This window comes from Ambystoma mexicanum, chromosome 3q (genome assembly GCF_040938575.1).
Source record: "Ambystoma mexicanum isolate Mex_15411 chromosome 3q, UKY_AmexF1_1, whole genome shotgun sequence".
NCBI lineage: Eukaryota > Metazoa > Chordata > Amphibia > Caudata > Ambystomatidae > Ambystoma > Ambystoma mexicanum.
Genome location: NC_090926.1, coordinates 733448231 through 733473885, shown reverse-complemented (window position 1 = coordinate 733473885; position 25655 = coordinate 733448231). Strand labels below are relative to the sequence as shown.

Genomic DNA, 25655 nt, shown 5'->3' with positions numbered 1-25655 from the left:
ACACCAAGACAGCAGAATGGAGACTGCATTAGAGGATACTGAGGGTGAATGCTGGCGTCTATTCTTCAAATGTTGGGACTTGGAGATAATGAATGGTCGAACCCAGAGTGATAGACCAGGAAAGAGCACCTGGCATCAGGGATTGTACCAGAGTACAATCGACTATATTTACATCCAGTACCGAAGTGGCAACTAAGGTCCTCGATATGTCAGTAACCCAGAGCCCTTGGAGTGATCATAATCCGCTTATTTTGACCATAGATACTATTCTTTCCATTCCTCAGAATATCCATAGCGGTGAATTAATTGTAAACTATCCAGCAAACCGAATTATCTGGTCTGACAATAATATTATTAAGGCCTCTAGGGTTACTGACCAGTGGAACTTAGACTATGCAACAAAACTAGGTGCCATGTCGCCCGTTGAAATTGAAAACTGGATAACCAGTTTCTCGGGGGAACATGCGATATGCAGACGCCCATTGGCACTGAAGGAAATGTCCTCGGATCCCCCACTTGATAAGATAATTCGCAATGCAAAACATAAACTTAGGGGAGATATAAGGAAACTCAGAACCACTAACCATTCTTTAAATCTAATTGCCCTCAACACTCGAAAATTAAAAAATAAATACCATACGTGGTTAAAACACTATAAAAAAAATCTGAAATTGGGCAACTGGTGTAAAACAGTAAGTGTGCTTTGCTCCAGAAATTCCCGTAACATTTGGGCAATCCTAGGGGGAGCAAAGAGTAAAGGGAGAATCCCAATGCTGAACCCAATAGGTGCCCAGGAATGGGTTTCCTTTCTTGAAATACGTAATGGAAGTGGCGCTGGGTTCGAAGAGTCATCTGGTTATATCTCCCTAATACCTTCCCCCTTTATAGTCACTATTAATGATCTATTAAGTAACATCAAAAACTTAAAAGCTTCTCGTGCCCCGGGACCCAATGGACTTTCCAACACAGTCTTAAAGAGTAATCCCCTATTTTGGGCACACTTAATGAAGTTACTGTTCGAGAAAGTAATAGCTGACGGTAGAGTGCCGACCACATGGCAAAGGGCCATTCTGATACCAGTTTTTAAAAAGGGTAACAGACTGGACCCTTCTAATTATCGACTCCTCTCAATGCTAGATAGCACTTGAAAATGATTTGCTTCGTTCCTACTAAAAAAGCTACAAGCATGGGTGGAAAAAACGGGGATCTTAGACCATTTTCAGAGCGGCTTTAGACCTGGTTACTCAACGTCACACAATTTGTTAGTCATGGATTCATTTAGGAACAAGGCATTACAGCCCAATAGTCCACCTTTATATGTTCTTTATGTCGACTTTAGGGCAGCTTTCGACACAGTCAATAGAGCTCTACTCTGGCACAAACTTAAAAGTTGGTCTTGTCCTCCAGCTCTCATTTACTATTTAGAGCTACTTCACACAAACACCTTGGTACAGCTACGCTTAGATAATACAGGTAATTTAACACGCCCAGTTACACAGTTAAGGGGTGTTAAGCAGGGCTGCTTTACTGCTCCCCTGTTTTACAACCTCTTTGTCTCAGACATACCTGAATACCTTCGGGGCATATGGAATTGTCCCCCAAAAGTGGGTAAGACCCAGTGTACCATCTTGGCCTATGCCGACGATGTTGTGAATTTTGATCACACATTCAGTGGACTTCAGAGATCAGCGGTTAGGCTGTGGCAATATGCAGAGGTGAATGAATTGACCATTAATCAGAATAAAACCAAAGTACTTCTATATACTGCAGGTAAAGTTGCACGCCCCACTATGTATGTTGGCAGGCTTGAAATTAATTACACAAAATCCTATAAATATCTAGGAGTGGAGTTTGATAATAGAGGTAACTATACACTCTGTATCCAGGCAAGAAAGATAAAAGCAGCTCAATTTACAGCTTTAATATGTAGGTTTACCCAGGATCAGAGTGGCTATTCAATCTGGGGTTCAAGACAACGTTATGTGCAGTGTTTCATACCTATGGTCACCTATGGGCTAGAATCATTGACTAACATGAATCTAGATTGGCTTCAGCTCTTGGAGGGGAAATTCTAGAGACGTATACTTGGTCTCCCCCAATGCATCCCGGTGGCAATATTACGTTTAGAACTAGGGGTTCTTTCCCTTAAATCTGTTGTATTGCGTAAGAGAGCTGAGCTTTACATTAAGATTAAGAACAATCCAACTAACCCCTTATTGAAATGTGTAAAAGATCTTTTGGGAGGCTGTAAACAGTCTAAATTGGAGCAAGATATGTTGGCGCTGAGTGAGGCAAGCGACTGATCCCCGTGTTGGGGCCAAGATAGCCAAAAGATGTTTTACTGTCTGCAGAAGTCCATCGCACTTTGGGACTGGCAGGAGAATTATGCACATTTGGCTACCTTGAAAAGTTATAGTTTTTTGACTTATGTCCTCTATACTTTCAAGAAGAGTCAATTATATCTCAATCTCTGCCCTTCCCCGGCGTTGAGACGTTTTATCTTGCTCCTGCGCATCAATTATCTACCCACATTAGTAAATAGACCTTGGGTTCATGTGTCTCGACAATCTATAAAAAAATTGCAGAGTCTGTGGTATTTCATCTAACTCTGAAACAGTATTTTAGAACTTATGTACACAAAATTGATCATCTGGGATCTCATGAGTTCTGGAATTATTGTATTAAATGTAATTGTATTATTGTATTATATGTAAGAGGTATCATTCTTCGCTCTGATCTTAATGACCTGATCTAAGATCTGATTAATTTGAACACCCCCTTCTGGGAAATTTGCTTATTAAGTGTGTTACTAAGGTTTTTTTCTGTCAATATACATATTAAGTATATGTAGTTATACGAGAAAGTCCAATGAATTAATTGACATTTGATGTACTGATGTATTAATTATTAAGTAAGTATTCTAATTTCTTGTGCCTTTCTGTAAATTTGTGTTAAATGTGTAAAGTTTTAATTTCTTTAAAACTGTATCACATTACAATAAATAAATAATTAGTTTAACAACTACACATGTGTGTGCCTATTATTAAAGTGCATTGCTGTGCTAAGTGCTAAGTATAAAGGTGTGTGCTATGGCTTATCAATAAGTCAAAAATAAAAGATTAAAATGAAAGACAATGAACTAATTATCTGGTGAAGGAGAAATGAGTGATACCTCTAAACACGAGCCAGAATGCTCCCACCACTTCGCTCTACAGGTTACTGGATTACGTCTTGTCTAATCTGTTGGATAAGATTCTCAGAGAGAACATTAAATAAGATTTAGGGAATGTCTTCAGACAAAGGCCGATGTGCATTCTCGCTCATAGCACTTGAAATGGCATTCATTTATTACAAATAGGCGTCTGGAACTCTCCTCATCTTATGCTATTTTGGCTCCACTGCTAGTCGGAGCTCTCTGGAATAATTATTTTTCATATACTCATATGCCCTAGAATTATTCACAAATTTCAGGGGAGAAGTTTAAAGCAGAGAAATCTGTCAGGCTGTATCATTAACAATATCATTTTACAGTCCCTAACAGATGTCTGCTAAAGTCCATTAGGATCGTTGTTGTTTTTTGGATGGACAAAACAGGAAATCTCACGCAATAAAAAGGGAGATCTTGCTCTCTGAAGAACTAGCCCCAGCCTCTGCTATGTTTAGACATTTATGACACCTTCTACCCACCCAGGCGCCTCCCTAGATCACACATTTTGCCTTTTTTCCTTATTCATCTTTCCATCCAATCTGTTCTCCAGTTTACGCCTTTAATCCTTTTGCCAAATTCATTTTTTCATCCAAATTTATTTGTTTCTGTTTATTTCTCTAATTTTTCCACCCAAACCTCTCCATACCCCACACAATTTTGGTAATATCCACCAAATCATTAATTCTATGACCATTGCAAAAGGGCCCTTTCCCTGTATCTTTTTCCACTGCTCAACCTTTCATCCCTTTTTTCCCCTCAGAGCCTAAATTCACTTGCCCAAATTGTAACCATGTGGTCTCGCACCTTTTCCTACTCCCCAAGCATGATGCAAAAACACCCTTCCTTTCTTCGCTCTTTCTTCCCAACCATGTTTCATTGCGACTGCATTCCTGTGCTTATTAAAAGCTCACACCAGCAACAGGAGACAGGGCTCTGTGCTCATATCTGTTCTCCACCCCCACTCCCACACTCATGGCAAGAGAGATCACTACCATTCTACATTCAGTTTAGAGGTTGGTGTTTCATTGCACTGCAACCACACGCGGAGGGAATACCTTTTCTGCACACTCACCTCCACAATCTTCTTCTTGCTTTTTATTGGTTCTATTCAATACATGAACATCTGCAAATGGCTGGGCTGTAGACATGTGGCAGAGCCCCAATTTTGGCCCACAGAGGACGTCTTCCGGATAAAGCACAAATTCTTCACTAGATCTTTGTATGTATGAACGTACGAGTTTGGAATTGCGGTGTGCATTCATAATGTCGAAAATAAAAAGTCGGATGACAAAAATGTCGAAAAAAAAATGTCGAAAAAAAATAGTCAAATCTATTATTTTTTATTTAGATGTATTTTTGGGTTTGTTAAGTATAAAAAATGGGTAAAATAAAAAAATAAAAAAGGGAGGTTGGGGGGAACCCCCCCATTTCGAAAAAAAAACGAACGTATTGAAAAAAAAATGCGACTTTTTTTTTCGACATTTTCTTTTTGACATTTTTTTTTTGACATTATGACATTCTACATTTTTTTTTCGACCAACTGACTATAAACCTGCAATTGCACATCTGTTTTTGTTCCTTACCGAAACACATAATCATGAGAGTCGATCTCCTGGCCCATGCGGGACTGGTTCAATATTCCCCCATTCCCCACCACTGCACACGTCACGCAGTTCTGACTTTGCCGGCGAGGGCCTTCTGCCAGGATATCCTGCTTTGCAACCCGTGGCAGCAATGAGACAGCCTCCTTCACAACTGTAACAGAAGAGCAGGATGGTGTTAATGATAATAATTAGTTCACTTTATTAAAAACACATTTTTTAAACTTTATTTATTGTGTTATAGTCGAAAATGTGACTATTCACATTTACATTACACAAGACAACATTCAAATTGACATTCATTCATACAATAACACATACAATAAATTCATTATTTTCTTCTAAAACCTAAAACTTAGAGCACTTTCAGCACATCAATAGTAAGACATAATCCATGCCCAGCTATCAGTCTCTCCCAAAATGTTTCTGAGTACAATTAGTCTGCTTTATCTACAAACCGACCAAGCAAACTGGCTTTCGTCACCACAGTGCCCCTACAATCAATCGTTATATGTTTTAGGGACTGCTTTGTCATCTCGCCACAAAGAAACCAAAAGTTAACACCATCCGAAAACTGTTCCCGAACCAACTGGATTTTGCCTGTACAAATCAAATTTAGGCAGGACCTTAAGAATTACGACCTCAATTATGAATTGGGAAACGTCTTAAGTACGTTGGCAAAAATCCTCTAGGGTTATTGTAAATGGACAAGGATTTTGAAATTGCTATCCTGCGCATCTCTGTTATAGTTCAAATCCATTCCATTCGAGCCAAAGCCACCTACAGGGTTCATAATTAAATCAGTAACTACTCGATCACTCTGTAGCAAGATTTGAATTACATATTTCCCCAACTGAACTAAGACTGGACTAGACCCCTTTTTTAACTGGGAAGCCATATCTCCATACAAAGTGTTCGCTTGAGGCACCACTATATATCTGTATGGCTACATGATTTTCCAATCAATATACATCTGTAGAGATTGTAACCCTAACTCATACCTCAGACTTGCCATTGGGAGGCTCTGAGGGAGACTCAGAACATTCCTCCATATCTTCCCCTCTATCCTAGTCCAGTTCATCACTTGGGAATGGGATTTTATATCCATTCCATAAAGTAACAATGGAACAACCTTAATTATATACAATGTTAGCAAGGGAGATATTGAGAATTTACAGTAGGTATTACACCGTTTTTTCATTTGGCATACCAACAGTACCAATTTGTTCTCTACTTCAAGTCGCACTGAGCCAGTGTTGGGAAGGGACTCAGCTTGAAACCTAAATAAGTGACTTCTTTTGGCAGGCAGACCGATTGATCTAACAAATTCCACTTGAAATTTGGAGTGGACCTCAGAGGCCTCTTGAAAGTTACATTGTTGGATTTGGCTGGCTTTTTTGGAGATCATTTTCTATAGCATAATCTTCAAGACGGCTCAAATGTCGCTGTAGGCCTATCAGTGTATAATCGAGGAGGACTATATCGTCTGCATTGGCAATCCAATTTATGGGCTGGAGACCAATCTTAGGGGAGACTAACAATTGTTGAGCTAATGCTTCTGATAAGTCCACAAGATAAAGATTAAAGAGGCAGGAGGCAATGATGCACCCCTGCCTCACCCCTCTCCCAGTTGGAACCCGAGCAGACAGGTCACCCTGCGCATTTAATCGTACTCGTAAATTACAATCTTCGTGCAAGCTCACTATTGTTGCTAGTAGGGATTCTGGCAAGCCCCATGTGACCAAAGGCGTTTCCTGTTAATCGTGTTAAAGGCCTTGGAGAGATCTATCCAGGCCCCATATAATATGGGGTCACCCTTCATCCAGGACTTATGTGCCATAATAGACATTACTAAGCAATTGTGTGAGGTAGAGAGTCCCCTTCTAAAACCTATTTGCTGCTTTGATAGAATATCTTTATCTATAGCCCAGGCTTCCAACGCCCACAAAACCACCCCTGCAAAAATGTTGCCATCCGCATCCAGGAGGGTGATCAGGTGGTAATTGACAGGATCCACCCGATCGCCCTTCTTGTAAATAGGGATAATAACAGCAGATTTCCACAGTTCTGGAAGAAATCCACTTTTCAAAACCTCACTAAACACGGCAATCAAGGTGTTAGACCAGAGATCTACGTTTTAGTTCAGTATGGAGTTAGTCAAACCATTCGGGCCCGCTGCCATGGACGATGAAGATCTTGCAATTAAATATGATATGATGTCTTCACTCAGGTTCAGCCTCCAAGCAATGCGAAATCTCATTTTGAATACAGATGTTGAAGGTCTCTTGTAGATGGCACCAAAATAATTACACCAAGTTGTCTCTGCAATTACATTGCGATTAACTAGGGACCAAAAACTAAAATTGTGAGTTGTTATTTGTCAGGCCTTTCAGCATTCATTCCCTGCCCTGTTGATGGCGTAAGTGTCTGTGTGATCGAGACCAATGTTTAAAGTTTTTACGCAAAAGCTTCACTTCGGATTGATATACTTGCTGTGTTTCGGGTGCATAGTTTAAACCCCAAATTGATTTCCCCAGGGCTCTTTCCCTAAACCATGTTATGAGTTTGACGCTTTGTGGAGCCATGAGTTCCAGGCAGGTCAAGATCCCACAGACAAGATAGCGCTACTATTTAAGGCCTTGGAGTCCTATGCTTTTTTCATTGTTTCATCCATACCCTAGGAATGGTGAATGGTTGACTGACTGAGGAATTTAAGTCTGGCTGCAACTTCATCCATGTTCCAAATCTCCTGTCAGTCTTTTTGAGGGGAAGACTGCGATGGGTTTAATTCTCTATTGACATAGTCTCCAGATTGGGTTGTAAATTAATTCTGTTAACTCTTGAGTCACTCTCTGGCACTTGATTTGCTAAAGATTTTGCAGGAGTAGAGGTTGCTGATTGATATTTTTACCACAATTGAATATCGGTTTAATTGTTTCCTGAACATTTACTGTATTCCGATGGTAACTTTGCAGCAGGACCAGGCAGGACCCGTAAGATTGTGTGTCGAAGGGCCAACAATTTGCCCTTGGGAGACTCGCATCTGGTGCTGACCTCTTCGAATCTCTGTGCCTTCAGATTTAAGGATTTGCTGTTCATAGTACTTCCAGGTGACCGAGAGCCTTTGCGGATCTTCATTTGACTCTTTACTAGAAAGTGACATTGGTCGGAGGAAATTTGTTTTGACTGAGTTCTTAATTTTACGGGGCTTTTGGTTCCTAGATTTAGGCTCAAAATGGAATACTGTGTGGTTCGAGCCCCCACAATTAACCTTATTTTCCTCTTACGCTTTTTCCTCCCATTACATCTGGTCTTTTTTATTACGTCCATCACTAGAGTCGGCATGTCGACAGATTCAGGTAGTTCCATAATCCTTTCTCCGTCAACTTCAGAGTTGTTAGCTTCATGAGCCATTCTCCTGAATTCTTCTAGTACTAATTCTGAGAGCGGGGTATTATCTCAGACCTGATTTGACCCCTCAGCTGTTGATAAACACACAGCTACCTCACCCTTAATATCACGCTGCTGTGTGTCATCAGAAAGGACTAATAGATTTCTCTTCATTCTTTCCTTCTATTGATTGGTTTCAAAATGTTACTGTGCAAGTCGTTGATGTTAAGTTCCTGCTTTTTAACTTCCATCTTCTGCTCCTTGATGGAATCCATTACAGTTTTGTTTATCGCTGATTTCAAACCCACCAATGACGAATCGCAGCCACCAACTTCTTTGGTTAATTCCATTAAAAGGCCTGTATGCACCTGCACTTCACCTTTCAGTAATTCCAACAGGTTCACCAATGACATCAAAATGAAATTCAAAGTTGGTAATGTTGAATCGTTTGTGCCTTTCTGAGTTACGGGTTCCATTTCACGTTGTTACAATTATCAGGCAGGAATTGCTGAGGGCTCTCTATCGACTGAGATTGTGTTAGAGGAGCTAATGTTGGGGTCGTAACTGTAGATTGTATGAAGGGACTTAATGGTGGGAGGAGTACATTCCCTGTGGTTGTGTTATTGGAAAACCCCACCAAACCCTCTGGTCCAAATTCAGCTCTACACAACAAGTTGTTACCTTCATTGATGTCATATAGGTCTGCGTCTCCCAAACTTCGACACTTCCTCTTTGTAAAGAAATCATTTATTTTCTTTTTTATATTTGGCGCTGTTAGGGTATACTCTAGGCCACTTTCTAAGGCTGCCCTCAGATCTTGAACTGCTTTAGCGAAGGCGAATACTTTATTAGAGCCGTCATGGTCTGATGGTTCAGGTACCCCATATTTTGCTTTATTTTCATGAACTTGTACAATGGTTACCAGATCTGGAGTTACTAATAGCGTGTTTGCTTGCGGTTTATTTGGCCTTTCCTGCTGGGGTAAAAGATCAAGTTTTGGTGCTCTTTGGTGGTCCCACAAGAGTTTACTACGCAGATTGTATATTTTTTAAATGTTTTATTTCTTAGGACTTTGCCACTTATCCAAATATGAGTTACCAAGGGAAGAGTCCAAGAGGGTTCCAAATCAAAGTCACCTTTTTTAAATTGGAACAACTTTTAAGTTTGTAACAGCTAGACCGCTCCCCACAAGAAATGCAAAAAAATCAGAAGCATGCAGGAATCTGCGCACCTTTACAGCTCTTTCAGCACCCTTTTCATATGACTGTGATTCAGACTAGTTGGCGAGTGCAAGTCGTTAGGTATGAAGAGTATCACTTCAATAAATAATGTATTATGAGTAGATTCGAGCAGTCACAGGACCCTCAAAGAAAAGTTAAAAGAGGGAAGGTCATTTCCCTTCTTAAATGAAGTCATTACAAATGCCAAGTAAACAAACAGACAGCCGGTTACAGGGAAAGCACAAGAATGACTGCTCCAAGAATTAAAAGCTTCAAAGAGGTTTAAGCAGACAAATTCTTACTTGCAAGTTTTCCCGTTACTAGTGCCAAACTCAACATGCCCACAGATGACCACACTCACTCCTGCACTCCGCACAGTGCTAATATGTTTACAGGTGTGTGGTGGTGGCTCCTACAAAACACTGTGAGTAAAACAGGCTGGGGCTCCACAGACAACCACACTCACGTCCCGCGCTCCACGCTGTTCTTTGCGTGCTGCTAATGTTTTTAACGGTGTGTGGTAGGGGCTGCGCCTCCAGATCAGCAAGCACTGAAAAAACACTATGGGCCTCATTACGAGGTGGGCGGTAAGAGTTAACGGGCACCGGTAAGGAGACCGGTGCCGGTAAACCCTTACCGCCCTATTCCGAGGTCCCTTAGCGGGTCCCGCTATGGGCACCTGGTCTTACCTGGTAAAACCAGGCTCCCTTAGCAGGAGCCGCTAAGGGACCAGGGAGCTAATAACGGGCCCGCTATTAGCTCCATCCCCATTCCCATTGAGCCCTATGGGGGCTCGAATGGGAATGGGGAATGTTTCTCGGAATGGGGACCTACCAGGTCCTCCAAGGTTGGAATGACCCCATAAGTCCCTATTTCGAGAACCCGGACCCGGAATGCGGTAAGGGGGTAGCCATGGTGCTAATAGCACCAGGGCGACCTCCTACCTCGTAATGAGGCCCTATGAGTAAAACAGGATGGGGCTCCACAGATGACCACAGACTACCACACTTGCACCCACACTCTGTTTAAACTTAAACATAAACATTTTACAAACTGAAGTACTCCAGATGCCAAGACCAGATATTATTAGACAGATCAGTTGTTTAATGGATTATCCTCTGATGGAGAAAAGGCAGAGAACACCTTCTAGGATGCTAAACTTTGCCCCTCAGATCACACATAGGGGAATGCATTTCGACATTGACCCTTGCATCATTTTAGTGCAGGCGCACATAGAAATAGGTCGATCCTAGGAAGTTGTGCTTGCATAGTTTCTCTCTTCTACTACTAAGGGGCTATGGCAACTTTGCAGCTTCGGAATACCAATGAGTAAGAACTCCTTGCCCGAAAGACAGTCCCTAAAGAAGTGTGCCCAAGATGAAACTGGTGGAAATTCTCATTCAATGTTTTAACTTAGCAACATAACCTCCTACCCCTCTACAACCCTCCTGCACTGGGAATCGTACACCCAGGGTACGCATTTAGGTGGTGCATCACAGAAGAAAGCGTCCAGTCTATTTTACGATGTCCAGATACTCCCATGAGACTGACAATTACATGGACTTTGAGCGCGATCCTCCATAGGTGAAGCCAACATAGTAGTTACTACTCAAAACAAAGACGTAATGACAAATGGAAATACAATGTTGGCTAACCGTGTCACACCCCATATTTGTGCCTGTAACTGTATGTCATCTGCTTGTATGCCATAGAGGCACGCTGTCCTGCACACCACACGCAGCAAAGCCAATAACCACAATAGTTGTTTTTGGAACTGATGGGCATTTTACTTAGCCCGCTCCCCCCACTCGTGCTGTGACCCATAGAATACAGCTGAGCCCTGTTGGGCCTGGACCGAGCCCATGAAAGGAGGACAGACACACCGAGTGGAAGGTAACTCTTTCTTTATTCAAATACATACATGGACTGCCTTGCTTCTGTCCCTTCCCCCTTTATAACGTCCCTGCTCCCGTGACGTGTTCCCACGTGGTACGGGCTTGACCTCTTAAAGGGGACGCGGTCCCTGTAGCGGTGTCGGACCGTAACATCACCCCCGGACAAAATGTCTTTGCTTCCGGCTCAACATTCCTCAACTAATCGCGCGGGCCTCTTTATGGCCCGCTGTGGTCGAGCGCTGGTACCTTCATGAGGATCTTCTTCTGGTCTCTCCGTTCTCTTGGTCCGTGGCCGGGGGAAGAACTGAGGAGGCGTCCACAACGTGTCTCGCGCATCCACCGACATCATCTCAGGATCTGTGGGTTGAGGTTCTTCAAGACTGGTCGTTGGTGCCAGCTTGAACTTTGAGCAGTTCCTTGTCGTCTCTCTTTCTTCGTTTCCAGCGGTCACCATTGTTCCTTTCACAGCAGTGACTTGGAGCGTTTGAGGAGAGAATCGGGAGTCACTCTTTCTCGTCATTGGCTGTTGGACTAAGACTTCGTCTCCTACTTGGAAGTCCTTCTGCTGAGCTCTCCGCCTTTCATTGGTTTGGGTGCAAGCTCGTTCTTTTCTCTGTGTGTCTCTCTCTATGAGTTGTAAGTCGGGGTCCGGTCTGTTCATCGGGTGCTGAATGATCCTTGTGCGAACTTGGTATTTTACCATCAGTTCCGCTGGCGTCTTGTTTGTCGCTTCATGCGGCGTGTTCCTGTAGTCTCGGAGCATTCTGCACAGAGCTTGGTGGAGATCCACGTTTTCCAGCTTTGCTCTTTGTACTGTCTTTTTAATCGATGACATGAACCGCTCTGCCATTCCATTTGCTTGAGGCCAGAGGGGCGTTATTTTCTGGTGCTTAAACCCCAAATGTTTCGCCAACTTCGAGAAGTCATGACTACAGAAGGGGGGTCCATTATCCGATTTGATCATGTCCGGTATACCCCACTCGCTCACTACTTCATCAAAGATTGCCGCTACGTGTGCAAATGCTGTGGATGGTGATCTTTTGACGATGGGGAATCGTGAGTGTTCATCGATGAATAGAAGTAAATATTCTCCTGTTTCGAGGGGCCCGTAGAAATCTACTGCGAGCTTTTCCCATGGGCGCTCTGGGATATGTGTTATTTGTAGGGGTGCAGGTGCCTCTTCTCTGGCTGTGCATTTGCAGGCCATGCAATTTCTCACCCACCGGTCGACTAAGGCGTCGAGATAGGGAAACCATACGTGTCGTCGCAGTTGGCGCTTGGTGTTGTCTGCGCCTCTGTGGCCTTCATGTGCCGTCCTGATGATTTCAGATCTCAGGGCCGATGGGACTATTATTCTGCACCCTCTGAGAAGTATGGCGCCGTCGTGTACTGCTAGCTCTGAGTGGACCCTTGCAATCCTTTCTACTTCGTCTTGATTTGCTCCTGGGTGTGACGATAGTGCTCTCTTGTAGTCTTTCCATTTGTTGTGTTCAGTGAGTTCGATCGCCAGTGCCATGGATGGGTCTGCTGCCGTTGCGAGCGCTACCGTCTCGAGTGACATCGCCGGAGGTAGTGCGTTGTTAGTGACGTAGTTTATATATTCTATATCACCTTGTCTTGGCGTTGACGTCCCAGAGGGGTGTCTCGACAGATAGTCAGCTGGATTATGCTCACCCCCCGGTCGGTGAATGATGTGATAATCATACTCTTGTAGCCGGATGCCCCACCGTTCTATCCTGGGGGGCATTTTTGTCCTTGGGTTTCCGAACAGCGACAGGAGGGCCTGGTGATCTGTGATGAGGGTGAACCGTTTCCCGATGACGAAGTTATGAAAGTGTTCACATGCCCATACTGCGGCCAGACTTTCTTTTTCCGCCTGGGAATATGCTGCCTCAGGGGGCGCGAGTGCTCTGCTGGCATACGCCACGATGTGGCGCGGGTGAGCGTCCTTGCCATTGGTCTGGGCAAGAATGGCCCCGAGACCTACCGGGCTCGCGTCGACCACGATTTCTGTGTGCCATTCTGGGTCGAAATAGGCCAGTTTCCGTGCCTCGGCCAAGGACAATTTTATGGAATCAAATGCTTCCTGGCACTCGGCGGTCCAGGCGAAGATCATGTCCTTTTGGAGCAACTTCCGGAGGGGTTCCGTGATGGTGGCGTAGTGGGGGATATAGCGGGCGCAGTATCCGGCCATGCCCAGGAACGAGCGGACGTCGGCAATCTGTTTCGGAGCTTGCAAACCAAAGATGGTGGCCACTTTGTCGGGGTCCGGCGTCATCCCGTCAGCCGAGAAGATGTGGCCAAAGAATTTTAACTTGCTTTTGCTGAATCTGCACTTCTCCACATTCAACGTGAGGCCTGCATCCTGAATGGCTTTGCACGTGGCTCAAAGGGCGGTGTCGTGCTCTTCTCGGGTGCGGCCAAACACTAGAATGTCATCGCTGTAGTTCAACGTGCCCTTGATTGGGCGTATGATCTGTCTGATTGCTTCGTGAAAAATTTCCGCCGCCGATGAAATGCCGAAGTTTAGGCGTCTGTATCTGAATAGGCCATCATGGGTGGCAAACGTGGTGATTCCTCTGGATTCTGGGTGAAGTACCATTTGGTGGTAGCCTTGGTTCAAGTCCAATTTCGAGAAGAGGGTGGACTTATTCAGTTGCACTATCATATCTTCGATGCGTGGCCCTGGGTGTCTTTCGCGCTGAATTGCTGTATTGGCCACGCGCATGTCAACGCAGAGTCTCAGGCGCCCGCCTTCTTTAGGTACTATGACCAGTGGGGATACCCACGGGGTCGGGCCCGTGGCTGGTTCAATTATGCCATCGGTCAGGAGTTGGTTGAGTTCTGCTGACACTGCCTCCTGCAGATGGAAGCCGACCCTTCTCGGGTGTTGAGGGACCGGTCGAATCGTGGGATCAATGTGGAGTTTCACCGGCGGACCTTTCAGTTGGCCCAGACCCTTGCAGATGAGAGGAAATTCTTTTTGGATGGCAGCACTCGACATCATTTCAGGTTTGGTGAGTGCCGAGGAGAGAAACAGTATTGAGTCCCTCGTTTCTGATGCCGGGTCGGTCGAGCGTATTCTGTCCCTTTCGCCGACATGTATGTCAATGAGTCCTAGGCATGACGCCGTCCTGTAGCTAAGTAGGCATCTGCCTTTGGTGGGGCTGCGAATGACATGTATGTCTGTCGTCGTGGACTGGTTGTCACGTATGAGCCGGCGGCTGAAAAATCCAATTGACTGCAGGGGGTTTGCAGCGCCCCATTGGTAGATCTTGGAGGCTGAAGGTGTCAGGGGTGGTCTATTGGTGATCTGGTTGAACTCTTTTTCGCCCATTATGTTGACGGTGGCTCCCGAGTCTACAAGGAAACAGAACTGCTGGCCTGCTATGTCGACGGGTATTTTGGGAGCTTCACGTGCCTCGCTTTCGTCCATGATGAGATTCACGTATTCGTCGTGTGCATTCAGGTGAAATTGATCCAGTTCCTGTGGATACCCTTGTGGGTCCCCTTCATGCTGTGAGAGATGATCCGGAGGTCCGTCGTACTCGTCTCTGATGTGGGATACTTGCTCTTCGCCTTCATGCTCTTGCCCGTCGTCCACGGGATATGCTTCTTCGACTACTCTAACGTATCTCCGTGGGTTTTGGGCGTATGTGCGTGGTTGGTATGTCTGGAATGGGGGGTTCCTAACGGGCGCTTTGAATTGTGCGGCGATGGGGAACTTTTGCGTCGGAAACGGTCTGCCTTCTCTACAGACCGACTGGAAGTGTCCTTCCCTGCCACAGTTGCCACATCTCTGTGATATGGCGGGGCAGGCTCCTGCATGTGGGAAGGCCATGCCGCAGCGGTAACATTGGCGTTGTGTCCTCGGCGTCATGGCGTAGTTGGGATTGGCGCCTTTGTCCCCTTGTCTGGTGTGCATCGCTGCGACAATTTCTGCTCTCTCCTGTCTCGTCGACGCTGTGTTCGAGATTTGGGTTGCCTGCTTCTCCACTCTCTCTAGAATTCTGGCCATCTGGCTCACCTCTTCTATGGAGATAGGCTTTTTCAGAAGTTGCTTTTTTAGGGTTTGAGACAGACATCCTTCGATGACTCTCAGCCGGATGGCTTCGTCAAGGGAGAAGGCTTCGAATTGACAATAGGCCCCTTTTATGCGTAGTCGGGTAATGAATTCGTCGACGGTTTCATCAACTCGCTGTGTGCACAGGTTGAATATGTAACGTTCGTAGTCCCTATTCGGTTCAATGACCAACCTCTTGTTTATGGCCGCAATCAGTGTCGGGAAGTCAGCTTGCTCTGCGGGAGGAATGGTCTTGGTGAGGACTTTTATGTCGTTGCCCGCCAGATTTAGGAACATACTCCGCAGCCGAGGGGACTTGTCTTCCCCCGCTGCATCAATGAATGTGTTAAAGTCCTCTAGCCACTCAACCCACCGTGGGCCTTTGTCAGCCTGTGGCATCATCGAAAATGGGGGCGGCATGCGCCAAGCCGTCGTTGCTGTGCCGCTTGCAGGGGCGTTCGGCGGCTGTTGGGCCTGAGGCCGCTGGGCTTGCGGCGAACTCATTTCGCGGTTGTAGGGCGCGGTCTGCGCGGTGCGGGTGCGTATTGGGCAAACCCACCTTTAAAGTCTCGGGGGCCACGTACAGCACTCCTGCTCGGAGAGGGCGGAGGGCGGGCTCTGGATGATGTTCGGCGCCGTCTCGTGGCTGCTCGCGGTGTGAAATGTGCTGGGAGGCGTAGGCCTGGTAGCTCGCTGGAAAATCGAGCCGGCCGATGTGTAGAGGAGGAGTCGGGCCTGGGATCAGGCGCTTGCTGGACAGCGTGGCCGGATGGCCTGCTGAGAGTCAAGTCGCGGAAGTGCGATCGATGTGTACAGGAGGAGTCGGGCCTGGGATCAGGCACGTGCGCTGGGCTGGAAGGTGCCTGCGGCGCTGGATTAGAGCAGGAACGTTGAGCCAAGGAGGAGGAGTCGGTGGTCTGGTAAGTCGCCTCGTCGCCAGATGTTGGGCCTGGACCGAGCCCATGAAAGGAGGACAGACACACCGAGTGGAAGGTAACTCTTTCTTTATTCAAATACATACATGGACTGCCTTGCTTCTGTCCCTTCCCCCTTTATAACGTCCCTGCTCCCGTGACGTGTTCCCACGTGGTACGGGCTTGACCTCTTAAAGGGGACGCGGTCCCTGTAGCGGTGTCGGACCGTAACAAGCCCCACATAAAATTCTGCCCAGTTGTCAAATAGCCCCTGTTTTAGCACTCCTCCCCATGCCTTTGCAATATGCGCTGGATGACAAGCGATTACATTATACCAACATCACCCTCGCCCCTCGCACTATAAACATTCGGTCCAGCTGTCACATAGACTCTGAAGCAGAATGCTTCCTCACGCCTCTGCAAAATGTGCTGCTGCCTGAAGCCTAGCCATTCACTGCCTATCCCAGATTTGGCAAAGAATGCCCGCACACATTGTACCACTTCCTTTCATTTACAGGCCGGCCCAGATACCGTCTTCCCAAGGCAGTAGACACTATACACATATCACCTAAAAACAACATAAGTGACATTCAGCAAGACTTGAATATACTGACTCTAGAGCACGGGCTTTAAACTGCTCGAGTATGTGCTGTTACTTTCCAATGTACACATCTTCACATCTTCAGAGATTCCAGCGAGGATCTACAGGTTATGATTACGGACAGAGAGCATCACTGATGCAGAAAAGCAAGCAAGAAACGAGTGCTGTAGCATTCGCATCAAAAGCATTATCCCACACTGAGCAACACTACTCAGTCATTGAGAGTGAAATGCTTATGTGGACACCGTCAGTGTCTAACTTCAGGGCATACCTGTGGGAAGGAAGTTCAGCTTCTGGACTGTTCCCTTAATTTAAGGACAATCCTGGTCCTAAAAGCACTGCAAACCAAGGCTGGCGAGACTCGCCTAAAAATGCAAGAATACAACGATACAACCGAGCACATCTGAGGATGGTAAAACAAGCAACTCCCTTGCATGCCTGCCCATGTGTGAGTCAGAAGCACACGCTTACCTGCAAGGGGAGAGCACCATATCCTCAATAACAGACAGCGGAAGAATGGCACCTAACCCAGGGCCTCGGACTGGCCGCACTTGTACCCTTATCCCCCCACCCCTTTCTATCCATGTCTGGTACTTACGTTACCTAGAATGTACTGGGCCTGGTCCGCCAGGCTTAGTACAGTAGTTTTATTTTGTTTATGTGGGTCTCATCAAAAGTTGGGCGGTATCCCGGTGGTATTACTGTTGGCATACCGCCTGCGCTAATAGCATTACCGCCACCCGGTCCAAGGCTATAAGCGCCGATCAGGGGTTGGGTGGTAATGGGTATTCCCTATTCCTCACAAGGTCCATTGGACCCAATGGGGCATTTTTGGCGCTATTAGCGCAGCGCCAATTGCTCCCGAAAATTGGCATTTTTCGTTCGCATTTACCCCGAGCTTGGAGCTGAGGGTAAATGCTGCCAGACTCATGTTTGGGCGGACCCTTAAATGCAGCGGTAATAGTGTTACCGCCACATTCAAGGGCTACCACCCAACTCGTGATGAGGCCCTGTACGTCCTTCTCTTCTCCTCCCTCCCCCCTTTTCACCTTACCGTCTGTCACACACTTGCACTGATTGAAACATTGTTGGCTGAGTACGGTAGCTTAAGGACTGTATGTTCTTCCCCCTCTCCTCCCCTTCGCTCCACCTTTGTCTTACACCTGCACTTGTAGTCAGGCCATCAGGCCAAGTTTGCTAGTCATTTTTGCAAGATCATTCAGAGATTTCAAGGCTTAAGAATGACTATATATTCCCCTGTTACATACACCAGCATTAACACTGCCTTTAATTGCCCACTCTAGTATGGCCACTTCATGCACCCGCCATCCGCCATTTTCAGATTTACATCACCATGACAACATTACACATATACACGCAGACGCAAGCAGAGCCTTCTTGCTACCCGCAGTCGGAGGTTACTTCGCTCGAGCGAGCTATACACTCACAAGGTAAGCGCTCTGCTTTCACATAGACAGGCACGTATTAGAAGCTACCACGATTGATCGTGACTAAATGCAGCATACTATTTCATTTCGCAGCGTTCTGAGAAGGAACGTTTGAACGGCATGTACTGAAGCCACCCGTTTCAGGTCAGTGATAACATGAAAATGTCCTGCCTTATCCCCCAGAATACTTGACCAGAAGACACTTAGTAATAGATCTAATGTAAACCTTGACGGAAGTGCAATTTGAATGTTGGATGATAATAGTCTTTTAAAGAACGCATTAATGCAATGTAATGTTTACAAATCACTGACAATGTTCTCTTCACTTCTCTCTTCTCTCTGTCTACATGTACGTGTTTGTCAATTGTGGGTACCCTGTTCTCCTGAATGCATATACATTTGATGTTTTTCAAAATATTCTAACAGAAAGATTTTTTTGTATGCTCGTGTACATTTAACCTGGCTCTGAGGAAGGAATGTTACCATTCTGAAATGCATTAGCCCTAGGTTATTTTTCTTTGCCATTGTATCAGCACAAAACGAATTGGTGAAGTTTAACCATTCGTTAACTAAATGAGAAATCGAATTGAATTACAATTTGCAGAATAAAAGCACTTCGAAGCAACTTTATCAAAGATGGCTTTACTGTCATTTATATTCTAAAAATAAATGTTCTAACCCTATTGGGGGAATTTAGGTGTGCAGCCCACACCGAAGGCTAATTAGCCTAGGTCCTTTCTCTTTCAGCACATAACGAGTGTCCCACACGGTGACACGGTATAATGGGCTGCACCCTTTGAAGTAAAATCTAAAAGCATACTCAACAGATACTAATCTATTCAAAATCAAAAGAAATAAGCTGTGCACCCTCTTCCATTCTTCAATTCCTATATATTCCCCTGTTCCCATTCCGCCAGGAAGCGCCTTGAAGCACTTCCCCTGTGTATAAGTGCTCTATAAATAAACAATTACATTACATTACAGGAATAATGGCGAGATAATGCACAAACAGGTGAGAGTGAAGGGATACATCAATGGTAGGTGGCCACATGATAGAAGCCACGAATGTAGCCCCAGAGCTGCACTTCAAAAAGGAGTTGCTCATGGGAACTGTGGCTTTCATACCATGTACATGAATGTGATCACTTTGGGACATAAAGACCCCACACGTATGTACTTGACAAAGGAAAACATCCATTACAAATATTGGTAGCCCTAGCTCGATTCGGAGATTGACATGTGTGTCAGAAAATTCACAAAAGATTAACCCCAAGGTCAACCCCTTATATCATAAAATTGGAACCAAAGCGCTTGAGTATAGTCAGAGTCAATAGCATAGACCCTATGGAACAAATAAAGAGAGGAAACGTAGGTAGAACAGTCATGGGGGACTACACACCCAAGTAGGAGATTAAATTCATGGAATAAATCTCCACCACAAAAATGACCATCTCATTTACTGAGGTTTACTTACTGGACATATGGTAGTCTAGTAGTCCCTCTGTGATAGTGAATGACAATGTAGAGTAATTCACTTCCACAGAAATTATTAAATGTCTAGCTCAAAGCCTTGTTGAAGTGCACTGAAGAAGTGCAGCCAATAGAACCACACCCAACAGTATGACACTTGTTACTTCATTCCAACTCACAAGAAGCCACCAAGTCTGCATGTCACTTGCTCCTCCTACTAGATGAAGTAGTGGAGGTTTTCTACAGTACTTGTGAGCTGGGTTTGAACCTCTCTTCCTGTGTGCCAATTCACATTTTATTTCAATGTAAAATGTCATGACGCAAAATGACTACAATTCAAATAAAATTTGAATTAAATATGAGCTTTTGCCTTTGGAACAGACGGGGTGACCAAAAAATATATTTAAAAAAGGGATCGATCACAGGACAGCACAGAAAGGAAGCAGCCATGGAAACTAGGTTCACACCTCTCTGCCAGTGAATGCATTTTTGTTTTTTACACATGGACCTGTTGCATGTTAGACACGACAGTCAGTGAGATGTTTTATCTCAGGACTGGCTGGACCTGTGGTGATATATTTCGTGCATTCTATTGTAATATGACTGAGTCACACCAATGATATAGAAACATGTGGGATCATGTGCTCACCTCCTGAGAGTCCACAGTAGTGTGTTGATGTTGTAAGGTGTGGTCCTTCGCCTTTAAGATAAGAGATTGCTAGCTACCTGTCATGCAAATGTCAAGTCGCCCTAATTTCTATGGTAGTAATATTTGATTGCTGTACTTAACCGTGGGCTTTATAGAACCATTGAGCTCCAGATTTTAGAGCACCTTGTGATCCCATCCCCCCATGCTACCAGGACCTTTAGGGAAATTGTTGGGGACTGCTTTCTTTCTGTGAGCACTGCAACTCATTATCTTCCTGGACAGGGTTCTGGTACTAGAATCTACAGTTGTATTCACTGTGCACTTGTCTTGATATTGGGAAAATCTTCCTCGGGACCAGCCCTTAGAGCAAAAATTACCCAATTCAGCCCAAAATACAGGTTCTATTGTGCCGAGCAGTGAACTCATGCTAGTGACAAATGACACCTTCAAAAAGTTTTTGTATTTATTCTAAACAGTGAATTCCAGCAACATTTTGGGATTCAAGTTAGAGAAGATTACAAAGCACAAAACTTAGAGAAATGCAAAATATAGAGAAACATAGAACTTAGAGAAACATAGAGAAACACAGTCTTACACCCCTTCAATCAGCACTGGGAGACCCTGGCCCTCATAAACTAGCTGTAACAAGCCCCGCTCAGAGGACAGCGCTGCAGGGTGCCGACAGAGCAACAGGTTCCAGACACTTGATCTTGCTCGAACCAAGTCCACAGATCGATCTCCCACCTGAGTCATGTGGGCATGCATTTTTATAATCTCGTGCTGTCAGTCCATGACGCACAGTTCTAGAAGCTTCCCTGTGCAAAATATAGGCTTGCTCATGGAAAAACCCAACTCTGTGAATTTCCACTGTGCTCCTTTCTGTGCCCCTCCCTGCTTGGAGCCCATCTGCGCGAAAGCTCAGGAATGTCTTATCAGTGCCTTCCCAGAGAAAGGAAGATTAGTTTACGAAACCATGCAGGGCTACAGTTAGAAAGTGGAGATGAATTAAGCCTATGTGAGCAAGCTCTAAAAGGCATGCACTCATAGCTTAGTGTTCATAGCGCTTAAGATTGGCTATCTAAGCGCTATATAGGTGCCATAATGTTCCAAACACTCCAATAATGTCTATTAGCTACAGAACTGGGGCCTTCGCCCTGACTGTCTATCTACAATGCATAATGTGACCTACCACTCCTACTAGGCCTGCATATTCCTTGTAGCTCACTACTGCGTAATGGAAGTGCTACAACAGACTACTGTCAGCATTTTTTGCACATACTTTGAATAAACTATTGGCTTTCAGCGGCTAATGCTGTCATCTGAAGCCCTGATTGGCAAATTTGCAATTTTGTGTATCAATACAGCACAGTCTTCTCGTATTTTTTGAAAACAAAAAATGTCTTAAATAAATTTAAGGTGCAGGGTAGATAGCAGTCAACCCTGGCATATGGGTTGGAAAATATATGAAGACAGATTAAGTTCCTAATGGAGGAACTCCCGCCCCCTGCACACTTTCACAAGCTCAAAACTAGTGCCAAACAACCAAGGTTAGATTTTGTTGAGACAAATAGTGTTTTATGTATAAAATTCTTCAAGGTTTTCTATTTAATCAGCAAGAAATGTTTCACTTCAATGATCACAATAAGTCATCATTCTTTGTTTTCTTCATACGTAGTTTAATTTTCAAAAAAGGCCCAACGCGTTTCAAGATACCATCTCTTCTTCAGGGGCTTATTTCTCTAATATTATCACATCTACAGAAAAATTTCAAAAACATATAGTTATTAAAGGTACATTAATACATTCTGGTACTACTCAGGGACAAAAATGGCCGTGATAGGGAAATATTACAAATTTACTGTATGAGATCTAGATTGTTAGAAACTTGGCAAATGGCACCCACAATTACACATGGCCAGGTGACTTGGAGATGAGGGGGGCTATTGCATGAGTCTAGGGAAAGGAACTTTAATTGTGTGCCTTGTTCATGTAAAGTACATCAAAGGTGTGTTTTGGCATGTTCTAGGTTCTCAACTATGACCATGACCCATATTGTGAACAAGGAGCAGGGGGTGCGGCACACACACACCCTGGATCGAGAGAAGCAATGAATGAATGAACACTGATGAAACATCCATTGCATACAAACATATTAACAGGTGGCATAAGCTGCAATAGACATCCCATTAATGTCCATGGCTGGGGGTTCCATCTCCAAGCATTGCTGACACGTCCTAGTCTTCAAAGGTTTAATAGATGCAACCTTTTTGAAGGAGAACATTGTGAGATGTTGGTCCTGCATATGAGAAAAGTGTTCGCTTTAAACGATCACAACATCTACATTTTTATGGACAATGACCCGAAACATTCCTCTGCCTGGCATCGATGTAGATCCATGAGCTCTGTTGGGTGAGGACTCTGCATGTGAGCTAACACAGGTTGTAGACCATGTAGCATTTTGTCCCAGTCCATGCACAGTGTGTCAACACCTTATGCACTGTTCCCAGAGGAGAGCATAAGAATGAGGCAGGGATTTATAATGCATCCATATGAAGGGAGTTCATTGGTCTTGGAGGTCATTGGTAGTTTCAAATTATTTCAGTAAAGATATGCATACATAAATAAAACACATGCATGCATTAAACTGCATATATTTAGAGGGGGATGTTATTTCAATAAACGTTTACTCAAACATAAACCATAAAAACAATATCAATCTGACCACAAATTAGACTTTTAACTCACATTACACCACTACATCACAAACCTCTATTTTACTGTCATATTGATATAAGCTAATTAATATTCAAAGTGAGTGCTGAAAAGTAGTGTGGCTGTAGGTGAGGTTAAGAGTTGTGCCAGAGCTCAAGAATTTCTAAAAGAGTGAGAAGTATGGCAACTCATCATAATTGCTGCTTACAAAACCACACAATTGTTATCTCTTCCTTCAAAACATCTGTAGTGACTCTCCTGGTCTGCCAGAGCTTTCCCTGCACACTCAGTGGAATTGTTCCCCTCTTCCAAGTGAGCTTGGCCACGGTGGTTCAAGCACACATGAAACATGTTGAATTTCAATGGGGTCCTTCCAGGCCAAATCTTCACAGGTTTTTCCTGAGGTTCAAGATAAGAGGTTCGACCTTGCATTTATACGAGGCGGGTCGGAACTTGGGACAATTGATGGTTGGTATTTGAAGAGGCAGCAGCAACACAGGTTTTTCAAAGAAGGTCTGTGGGATAGTTAGGCTAGAGCAGACTTATATCGAGCCTAGTAAGAGTTATGGAATAAGGCTGGAATTATTTGGGGGATTTTGTGGGCACTGATTGTGGGTGGGTGGAGTTGTTAATTGTGGGTGAAGCAGCAGTACCGTCCACATGCATTCTGTAGAGAAGGCCAACACCCTGAGAACTCATATGCATTTACTAGGTAGAGGAGAAGACCAGATCTCTGAGAACACTATGCACATTTGGTGGAGGAGAAGGCCAACGCACTGAGAACCCCACATGCATTTACTAGGCATAGCAAAAGTCCAATGCAGTGAGACCTCTACATGCCGTCTGTCTTCTAGCCATCCAATCTTGGATGTCATCTCACTTTCTCCACTTAAAACACTCCAAAACTGAAATTCTGCTCTTTCTCCATTCTCTCCTTCTTCTCTCTAGCATTCTTTTCCCACCCAAACTAGTGCCTTTCTCCCCCTATGCCATTAACCTTGGCATTATTTTTGATTCTTCTCTTGTCTTCATAGTACACATCGCCAGTACTGCCCGCACCAGGCGTTTCCACCTTACCAATGTCTGACATGCACATGATTTCTTTTCATTTCACACTAATACGCTCCTTATCTCCTCTCTCATCTTCTCCTGGCTCGATAACTGCTCTGTCGTTGTAGTTGGTCTCCCTTCCTATCTTCTTACTTGACTAGGCTTAGTAGAAGCCCAAAGCACTGGGAACCTCCTGTGAATTTAGCAGGCATAGGAGAAGGTCAAAGCACTGAGAACCTATGTGCATTTACTAGGCATAGGAGAAGGTCAAAGCACTGAGAACCTATGTGCATTTACTAGGCATAGGAGAAGGTCAAAGCACTGAGAACCTTATGTGCATTTAGTAGGTGGAGGAGAAGGTCAAAACACTGACAACTCCCCATGCATTTACTATACATAGACGTCCAAAACCCTGAGAACTCAACATGTATTTGCTAGGCAGAGGGGAAGCCCAAAGAGAAATGGCACAAAATGTCGCCCTCACATTTGCGACTGCCGAAATGTCCAACCTTTCTTTTTTTAAACACCCCTTTACACCACATATATATGTGGGGGGGTGGGATATTAAAGTAATATGGGAGGCAGTGGGGGGTCTCCCCCCGCATATCTATGTGGTGTAAAGGGGGTTTAATAAACAGCAGCCACCAAATGTCATTCACCAGCAGACCACCTTGTGCATGAAAGGATTTGACAGCAGGTCCCATAGGAGAGTTGATCTCTGGGAGAATGTATAGGTGGTTGTGGAACATTGGCTCACTCCTCATAGTTTATAAGTGGGCTTTGTGGCAGCTGATAAGGACTCTAATGTTGTAACTGCCCCGAGGGTAGGCATGAATAGTCGCATGCCCTGCCTTGCCCATGTTTCCAACTAGTGGTGACCCGCTTCATAGGCCAATATTTGCCCCACTAGATGAGATGGTAAGTGTGGGCCAGAAAACCTGTGCCCGCTTTAGCTGCTCCTGCAATGTGTCCAGAATTTGTTACGAAAGCTGCAGTTCGTCAACCAATCCATTACAACCAGCTGAAAACTGCAATGCAGACTCCGTGGAATTGAACCCTCCATATGCTGGACTGGAGACTTAGCAAGAACAGTGGAATACAGTGACCGGCTTCTGCACTAGCCAGAGCCAGAATGCTGAAGAATATTTATGCTTTGCCGCAGCCATTGTAAGAGGCCGCCAAATGGCTTAGCCTGTTTACTACATCACTCAGGAAGGTGCTGCCATTGATGTGTGTGTTGCCATTAGAACATTCTAAAACAATACATGAGCTGCCTGGCGATGCAGAAGCAGGGCAACTGGCTATGAATCTGCTTTCAACCTTTTGACAGGATCCACACATTTTTGGTATGAAGGAGAGTACCTCCTGGCATCTTGTCTTCACCCATGTTTTAATGCAAGGTGCAACTTTAAACAGCATGTGTGTGTGAGGATG

At 44.7% G+C, this 25655-nt stretch overlaps 1 protein-coding gene across 1 annotated transcript in view; it reads right to left on the bottom strand.

Moving 5' to 3' along the window:
• LOC138582916 (alpha-N-acetylgalactosaminide alpha-2,6-sialyltransferase 1-like) overlaps positions 1 to 25655 on the bottom strand; it is a 376181-nt gene that overhangs the window by 224479 nt on the left and 126047 nt on the right. The window contains exon 3 of the mRNA XM_069654669.1: positions 4792 to 4963. Coding sequence (XP_069510770.1) covers positions 4792 to 4963 — 172 coding nt within the window. The remainder of the gene's footprint in view (positions 1 to 4791; positions 4964 to 25655) is intronic.